The following is an 8,344-nucleotide window of genomic DNA, read 5'->3' as shown; positions in this document are numbered from 1 at the left end:
GGCGGCAACATGGCTGCTCCCATGGAAGTGGCCGTGTGTACGGACTCGGCTGCCCAGCTGTGGAGCTGCGTGGTGTGGGAGTTGCATTCGGGCGCCAACCTGCTCACGTACCGTGGCGGCCAGGCCGGACCCCGCGGCCTGGCGCTGCTCAATGGCGAGTACCTACTGGCGGCGCAACTAGGCAAGAACTATATCAGCGCCTGGGAGCTGCAGCGGAAGGTGCGGCGGCGCGCGTCCTGGCCCGCGCTTCGTGGAGAGGGCGCGGGGCGCCCGAGGGTGGGGTCGGGCGAAGGGTCGGTGGGGGCCGCACGCTCCCCGAACCCGGGTGGGGATATGGAGCCCCGGGTAGGGTGCACTGCGCATGCGCGAGTCGGGGGGGGCTTGGAGGAGGGAGGCGCGCGCCCGGCGGGCGGGGTCACGTGGGGCGCTGCGCGCACGCGGAGGACTGAGGGTGGGTTCTGGGGTGGGGTGCCGGTCTTTGGGGCTATCGTCCTTGATGGGCTAGGGGAGTGGGGAGAGCCCTGGGAGCGCGAAATTTAATTAAAGGGAGGACTCTGGGGTTCCGTGGGTCTCCTGGTCTCGGGAGGTGGGTGTCCCAGGCCCCGGAGAGTGATGCGTTTGTTTCCCCTAAAAGGAGATACCCTTCCCCGTAAGGGCCCATGGGTCTCCTCTTACAAACACGGGGCGCCTGGGGGGCTCAGTGGGTTGAGCCTCTGCCTTTGGCTGAGGTCATGGTCTCAGGGTCCTGGGATCGAGCCCCGCATAGAGCTCTCTGCTCAGCAGGGAGCCTGCTTCCTCCTCTCCCTGCCTTCCCCTATGCCTACTTGTGATCTCTGTCTGTCAAATAAATAAATAAATCTTAAAAAAAAAACACCCAAAATACAACCTGTGGAGCTTGGAGCCGCTCGGTTCTGCCGGCTGAAGCCGTGGCACAAGCTCTTTCTCTCACTTTGCCTGGTGCGATCGTGAAGTCTCATTAGACAAAGAAACTGAGGGTCAGGGGGACAGGCCAGACCTTAGGAAAGCCAGGACGGCAGCCGTTGGGCTCTCAGCCCCTCCTGGACCCTCCGCGCCTTGACCGCCACCCCCAGAGTAAGTGCTGTTCTGCTTCCATGGGACAGTTTGCAGGCCTCCCCTCCCCCCTGCAAAGCCTGACGACTGGATGCCTTTTTCACGGGCTTTGCTTTGTTCAGGCCACCCCGTTTTGTGCCTCTCCTTCTGGCTCCTCTCTGCCCCCTCGCTCCTGAGTTCCACATGAAGCTCAGAGGTTTCGGTCTCCCTAGGACCAGCTCCAGCAGAAGATCATGTGTCCCGGGCCTGTCACCTGTCTGACCACGTCCCCCAATGGCCTCTATGTCCTGGCGGGGATTGCGGAGAGCATCTACCTGTGGGAGGTAAGAGGTGGGGGGTTTGGTCCGGGCCCCCGGGTGGCACAGTCAGTAAAGCATCTGCCTTGGACTTAGGCCATGATCTCAGGGTCCTGGGATCAAGTCCTGGGTCGGGCTCCCTGCTCAGCGGGAAGTCTGCTTCTCCCTGGCCCCTTACTCCTCCCCCTTTCTCATGCTTTCTCTTTCAAATAAGTAAATGAGATATTTAAGAAGAGGGCGCCTGGGTGTCTCCGTGGGTTAAAGCCTCTGCCTTCAGCTCAGGTCGTGGTCCCAGGGTCCTGGGGTCGAGCCCCGCATCAGGCTCTCTGCTCAGTCGGGAGCCTGCTTCCTCCTCTCTCTCTGCCTGCCTCTCTGCCTGCTTGTGATCTCTGTCAAATAAATAAATAAACTCTTTAAAGAAAAAAAGTTATCTAAAAACAAAAAAGCTTAGGCCGTGTTGCCCCCAACAGCTGGTTATGTGTGGGTGAGGGAGACCCACTTCACCTCCTGCACAGACCATGCAGGGCTTGGGGCCAGAACATAGACACGTGACCACGCTCTCCCTTTCTCGAGCTTGTCTGCACCTGTAAGATGACATTTGTCCTTTCCCCAGAGATCTCGGAGCGCTGCAGGATTGGGAGGCGGCTTAGTTATTTCACTCCTGCGACTTGGAAACCCCGGCGCGTGGTTCAAAAACTAGGGAGCAGTTGCTTTGACGCAGGGAGGGAAACTGAGGCGGGGTTTCTCAGAGGTGGCCCATCATGGTAGAAAAACTTCCCTTGATGCAGGGGTCCCGGGCGGAAATCCGTGTCCCTTCTGCCCAGGAGGGGCCTCCTTGGCCTTGCCCCTGGGCGCTCCTCTCTGGGTCCTGGCTCCCCCACTCCCTCAGAGCTTTCTGGGCCTGTGTGAGCCGTGACCACGAGGGGGCGCCCCACACAGCCAACCCCAGGCGGCCGCTGGGGCTGAGGGCCAGACTCTGGCATCAGCCACTGTTCCGCTTTTCCCCCCTCCGTCCGTGTAGACAAGGACAGGGAGGGAGGCTGGGAATCCTCAGCAGGGTCTGGGGGAGGGGGGAGAGGAAGGGTGTGTGTGCCTCCGGGTTTCCCCTTGTAAGGACACGACTCCTCAGGTGTAGGGCCACCGCGTTCCAGCATGACCTTAGTCTGCACCGGTTAGACCCGCAGAGCTTCATTATTCAAGTAAGGCTTGGTCCCAGGGGTCAGGATGTGAACGTGCACTAGGAGAACACAGTCCAGCTCACAGCAGAGTCTGGGACCCCAGCCCATCCCACTGCCCAGGTGGTGTGATGGGCTCCCCTGTCCCTGCCATCTGGGGCATCCCCCTTCCCTCAGCCCCAGCCACTGACCCATCCCCACGTGGTGGCATCTGAAGACTGTGACTTCCTGCTCCTGGGTCCCGGGTTCAGCCGGTCCTGAACAGAGGGGCCCACGCTTTCAGCAGCCTCCTCTGTGGCCACTCTGCTCCATGCAGACGGCCCCTGCCCTCCCCGGGTGACATCACTCCCATGCCCTGCACTGGAAGGGGGTCCTCGGGCACCTGACACCCAGGAGTCAGAGGTCAGGGTGGCTGGATAAGGGGTGGGAGCTCAGACCACACTGTCATCCACTTGGGGACACGATGGGAACAGGCGCAGGCAGGACAGCTGGGAGGAGGGGCGGCCCGCCAAGCCTGGGTGTTCCTTCCAGACTGCCGGAGGGCAGGCTGTCCCCAAGTGCCTCCACCTGACCTGGCCGCAGGGGGTGGGCCTGGCACCCTGTGTCCTACCCTGACCTGTGTGCGCCCTCACAGGTCTCCACAGGGAACCTTCTGGTCATCCTGAGCCGCCACTACCAGGACGTGTCGTGCCTGCAGTTCACAGGGGACAGCAGCCACTTCCTTTCGGGGGGCAAGGACTGCCTGGTGCTAGTGTGGGGCCTGTGCAGGTAGAGGCTGGGCCCCCCCAGGTCTGGGTCTGGTTGCAGAGCCCGTGGGCAGAGCCAGGTCAGGGCCCCGGAGTGGGAGGGGCCAAGAGCCAGGTGGGCTGGGGGTGGGGGTGACTGCCTGTCCAGGGGCCATGGGGAGCCTCTGGAGTTTCAGGGCTGGGAGGGGCCTGGTGGCCAGGTGGGCTCCCCTCGCTGAGGTCTGCTCCCTCCACACAGTGTGCTGCAGGCGGACCCCTCCAGGACCCCGTCCCCCCGGCACGTCTGGTCTCGCCACACCCTGCCCATCACGGACCTGCACTGTGGCTTTGGGGGTCCCCTGGCCCGGGTAGCCACCTCCTCCCTGGACCAGACAGTGAAGGTAGCGCCGCCCCACACACCCCAAGTGGGTCTGAGTCATGTCCCAGGAGCTGATGGCCTCTTAGCCAGCTTGAGCCAGTGAGCGGTCTCCATCCCCCAGGCTGCCAGCTCCAGATAGTTCTAATTCCCTTGACGCTTCTGGCCTCAAGGACGTCCAGAGGGTGGATGGCCTGGGCCTGTGTTGGCTTGGAAATTCCCACTTGGCTGCCTGCTCCTAGCAGCTCCCTGGCTAGACCTCGGGGGATTTGAGGCCAGTGCAGCCCTCGGGGCTTTGCCGGACGTGCGAGGGGGCTCTAACGCAGGGGTCACAGGCAGGAGAGCCAAGTCCCGTCCCAGGGCAGGCTGGGTCTCAGCCCCCAGGGCCCCGTGGGTGGTGGCTGTGGTCCCGGTTCCCCTGGCGTCTGGAGTCCCACGCCCGCCCGCACCCCCAGCTGTGGGAGGTCTCATCGGGCGAGCTGCTGCTGTCCGTGCTCTTTGACGTGGGCATCATGGCTGTGACCATGGACCTAGCTGAGTACCACGTGTTCTGCGGCGGCAGCGACGGCTCCATCTTCCAGGTGGATCTCTGCACCTGGGTGAGTACCGCAGGAGCCGGGGGTGGGGAGCCGGGGGCCCCGGGGGGCCTGGGGCTGATGTGGCTCAGGAGCCCTCTTGGCCTCCACAGCCTGGGCAGAAAGAGAAGAGCTTCCAGCCGGAGCAGGACAGCGGGAAGGTGTTCAGAGGGCACAGGTGCGGGGGCTGTGGACGCCAGGGTGGGGGCAGAAGGGACCCCATTTTCTCACTCTTGGCTCAGGGTCACCATGTCTGTCCCCAGGAACCAGGTGACTTGTCTGTCTGTGTCCACCGACGGCAGCGTGCTGCTCTCGGGCTCCCACGACGAGACCGTGCGCCTATGGGACACCCAGAGCAAGCAGTGCATCAGGACCGTGACCCTCAAAGGTGAGGCGCCCCCGGAACGTGCGGGGTCAGCTGGCGGCTCCTCCTGTCTGGGAAGCATGGGGCGTTGCCCGGGTGTGCGGCAGCGTCAGCGGTACGTGTCCGGGCTTGCAGGGGAGGGGTTGGCTGGCTTGCCGTGACCGTGGCCCCCCCGCCCCCCGCAGGCCCTGTGACCAACGCTGCCATCATGCTGGCACCGGTCAGCATGCTGAGCTCGGACTTCCGGCCGGGCCTGCCCCTGCCGCACTTCAACAGGCACCTGCTGGGCGCTGAGCATGGGGACGAGCCGCACCGTGGGGGCTTCACGCTGCGCCTGGGCCTCCACCAGCAGGTGGGCCCCGTCCCCCAGGGACGTCCCCCGAGTGCTGCTCGGGGTGTTGTGCGAGGGTCAGGGTGGCAACTGAGTCCTCCTCTGGGAGGAGCCAGGGAGCACAGAGCGGACGGTGGACGCGCACCCCAGGGAGCAGAGCAGGGAGCGGAGCCTGATGGGAAGGCGCTGGTACCCCTGGCACCCACCCCAGGGGGTCCCCACGGAACGCCCATCTGCCCCCCAGGCCCTGGGCCCCTGCCTGTCTCTGGGCCGCACCGGTGCTCCGCGGTCTCCGTGCCCGGAGCCCCATGAGCCTCTCGGCAAGGGGCCACAGCTGTCCTGAGAGAGCCCGGCGTCTGGCTCCACGGAGCACCCGGCTGCCAGCCAAGGGCCGCGTGCCCAGACGCTGTCCAGCGGGACACAGACCGCCTCCCGGCCGCAGCGGCAGCAATCAGCCGTGTCGCTGGGCTGGGCTGGGCCGGCAGGCTGTGCCCGGGGCTGGAGGCACAGGCCGACCGACTGGCCTGCCATTGGGAGCCTGCCTGACCTTGGTCTCCGAGCGCCCCTGCCCCCGGGCCTTGTCGGGCAGAGTCCTCAGCGGGAGCAGACGGGAGCATGGGGGGTTGGAGCTCGCAGCCTTGACAGAGCCCCGGTTCCGCACCCCGCGTGGTGGGGGCTCCTCACCTGTCTCCCCTGTAGTGGGCAGGTGTCGGGCAGGCGTCTCCCTCCCAGGGGTGCGCTGCCCTGGGCCCCTGGGCACTGACAGGGAGCGTCCTGTGCCACAGGGCTCGGAGCCCAGCCACCTGGAGCGGGCGGAACGGCTACACGCGGTGATGAGCAGCACGATGGAGAAGGTGGGCGCGGCTGGCGGGGCTGGCAGGGGCTGGCGAGCCCGAGTCCCGCGCTGGCGTGGGGACGGCTCCCCCGGCTCCCCGGCCTCTGAGCCCCTGTCCCTCCACAGAGCGTCCTGGGTGGCCAGGACCAGCTGCGGGTCCGTGTGGCCGAGCTGGAGGACGAGGTGCGGAACCTGCGCAAAGTCAACCGAGACCTGTTTGACTTCTCCACGCGCGTCATCACGCGCCCGGCCAAGTGAGCCGCGGGCTGGGAGCACTCGCCCCGCGAGGGGCCGTGCTCTCTGGGCTCGGCCACCGTGCTCCGCGGGGCCTTTTGGTGCTGTTCTGTTTTTAACAAAAAGACTAAAAGCCCCTTTTCTCTGGGCTCATCTCTGTGCCACGGGGCGGCCCCCGCGCTCACCAGGACCTGTGGCAGGACCCAGAAGCCACGGTTCTCAGACTTCCAGACCCTTGCCGGCTCCCCAGGGCCATGGCTCCCCCAGGAGGGCCGGGCCACGCTCAGTGGGAGGGGGCGCTGGGGGGGGGCGCGTGGTTCAGAGAGCGCACTGTGGTCCCTTCAGTCCCGTTCCTCCAGTAGCCTCCCATGGGTCCCCCCAACCTGAGTCAGGGCAGCTGGCTCGCAGGTGGACAGTCCTGGGCCAGGGTCCTCCAGAGGGATGCGTGCCTACCCCGCTCAGCAAAAGTGTTTCTTGTTGGCGCGAAAGGTCAGAGGGAGGCCAGGTGTCCGTACTGCGCTAGGGATGTGACCCGCAGCCAGCCAGTCCCTGGAGTCCAGCCCAGACGCATGGGCCCCAAAGCAATCCTTGGAACCTTCCAGAAAGCTGTCCCTGACTAACAGCTTGGCTCAATGATCCAGAAACTCCGTGTGGTTGCAGCTGCGGCTAGAGCTCGTCCACGCTGGGTTTGTGCTCTCGGGCTCTGCACCCCAGCCGGTGGTCCAGCCGCACAGCAGCCCAGGTGGGGCCTGAGGGGGCCTGCCCCATCAGGTGAGGGGTCTAGCTGGCTAACGGGGCCATCACGCCAAAAGCCCCACCACACATGGAGCGGCTGCTCAAGGCCAGGCTGGGGAGGGGGTCACAGCAGCGAGGGGCAGGCTGGGTCCTGGCAGTGCCAGCCCACACGGCTGGGGGCTTGGCGCTCCGTTCCCTTCCCCGAGCACGGGGCCTCCGTGTTCCCATCTGCTGGTGGAGCTCAGTCCTCACTGCTTGGTGCCCAGGTCTGGAAGGTAGGGGAGGGTTTCAGGTGTGGCTGAGACTGGCTCCCTGATCCCCCCGGTGCCCGTGGCCTCGGCTGCCCACGCGGCTTCCATCATTAAACGTTTTGGTAGGAGACGTGTGTCTTATTCTGGGGGCCTGGTGCCCAGGGGGGCTGGCAGGGGCCGTGACACAAGCTGGGGATTTCGACCTTTGGGGGTGCCGTGCCCCCCTGCTCATGCCGAGGATTTCGTCTGAGGTCCCCCCCAGCTGTGTCACCATGTCCCACCCTGCACCTGGGGGCCGAGGAGACTGTGGGGCTCCTGGTTCCTGGGGATGGGGGTGCTGGGATCTGACTCCAGCCTGAGGGCAGTAGGGGACACCTGGCCGGCCTGGCATGTCACCATGCGGACGGTCTCTGGTGCCTGCCTGGAAGGCTGCCCGTGCTCCCTCTGTGGCACAGCGGGAGGAGTTTGGATGCCCAGACGTGCAGGGGGCAGGGCCCACTGATGTCATCCAGTCACCACACGGCCTTGCGCATGCCACCCCTGAGCCCCAGACTCGGTTTCCTCATGGGTAAGGGATATACCCTCTCTAGGTCTGGGGGAGCCCATGCACAGCTGGCGTCCAGCAGGGCGCCTGCTCTTCCCGACAGGATCGTGTCCATGTCTTGTGGAAGTGCAGTCTGACCCCCAATCACGGGCAGTCATGGCCAGTGGGGAGACACCAGCAATGCCCGACGGTCGCAGGTGTCCTGTGTGTGCTGGCCGTGCCACCCCTCGGACCGCAGGCAGAGGAGCAGCCGTATCCTTGGGCTTGGGGGAGCGGGAGGGGGGACGTGATACGGGCAGAGTGGAGAATCACCATGTCTCCCAGGCGCACTTCTGGATACTCCCCCAAAAGGAACAGAAGCCAGGGTTCAGAGGTGTTTGCACTCCATGTGGACAACAGCAGTTTTATAATCACCCAAAGGGGACCGCACCCCAGTGTCCATCCACAGATGGACACACACACTGCGGTCCAACCACACGTGGGAGCACGGTCCAGCCTCAGGAAGGGAGAGACCCTGACCCCTGCCATGACGCGCAGGGACCCCGAGGACACGGGGCTCAGCGAGAGCAGCCAGACCCGGAAGGACCCGTCCCCGTCCCGTAGGACCCCACTCCCGGGAGGGCCCCAGAGGAGTTCCGTCCGCACACACAGAGAGGAGAGGGTGGGAGTGGGGGCTGGGGCGGGGATGGGGAGTCCCTGCTTTGTGGGGACAGAGTCTCCGTGTGGGGGATGGGAAGTTCTGGAGTCGGAGGGCGGGGCTGGTGGCAGGACCGGGCCACCTGCTGGTGGCAGGACCGAGTGTGCTTCCTGCGGCGGCGGAGCCGCGTGCTCA

The 8,344-nt window shown here is 65.4% G+C and overlaps 1 protein-coding gene across 2 annotated transcripts; it reads left to right on the top strand.

The window, feature by feature from the left end:
* Positions 1–7,096, top strand: LOC111161854 (WD repeat domain 18). 2 transcript variants are annotated; one of them, XM_022525868.1, is made up of 10 exons: positions 1–219; positions 1,284–1,394; positions 3,177–3,310; positions 3,527–3,668; positions 4,099–4,242; positions 4,332–4,396; positions 4,482–4,606; positions 4,768–4,934; positions 5,699–5,767; positions 5,875–7,096. In XM_022525868.1, the coding sequence occupies exons 1-10, from the start codon at positions 10–12 to the stop codon at positions 6,004–6,006; spliced, it is 1,299 nt and encodes a 432-aa protein (XP_022381576.1). In that variant the 5' UTR covers positions 1–9; the 3' UTR covers positions 6,007–7,096. The 2 variants fall into 2 exon arrangements, with proteins under 2 accessions (XP_022381576.1, XP_022381577.1); XM_022525869.1 differs by lacking the exon at positions 1–219 and adding an exon at positions 857–1,092.
* Positions 7,097–8,344: the final 1,248 nt, after the last annotated feature.

Source organism: Enhydra lutris, unplaced genomic scaffold, assembly GCF_002288905.1.
Source record: "Enhydra lutris kenyoni isolate GAN:26980312 unplaced genomic scaffold, ASM228890v2 scaffoldscaffold86, whole genome shotgun sequence".
Lineage (NCBI taxonomy): Eukaryota > Metazoa > Chordata > Mammalia > Carnivora > Mustelidae > Enhydra > Enhydra lutris.
Note: the sequence above shows the minus strand (reverse complement) of the source record. Positions and strands in the feature narration are given on the sequence as shown.

Bases quoted from the DNA above. Each gene is read 5' to 3' on its own strand.
- LOC111161854 (XM_022525868.1), top strand. From the start codon at position 10: ATGGCTGCTCCCATGGAAGTGGCCGTGTGTACGGACTCGGCTGCCCAG. The intron at 4,243-4,331 runs GTGAGTACCGCA...TGGCCTCCACAG, and splicing joins AGGTGGATCTCTGCACCTGG to CCTGGGCAGAAAGAGAAGAG. The intron at 4,935-5,698 runs GTGGGCCCCGTC...CCTGTGCCACAG, and splicing joins GCCTGGGCCTCCACCAGCAG to GGCTCGGAGCCCAGCCACCT.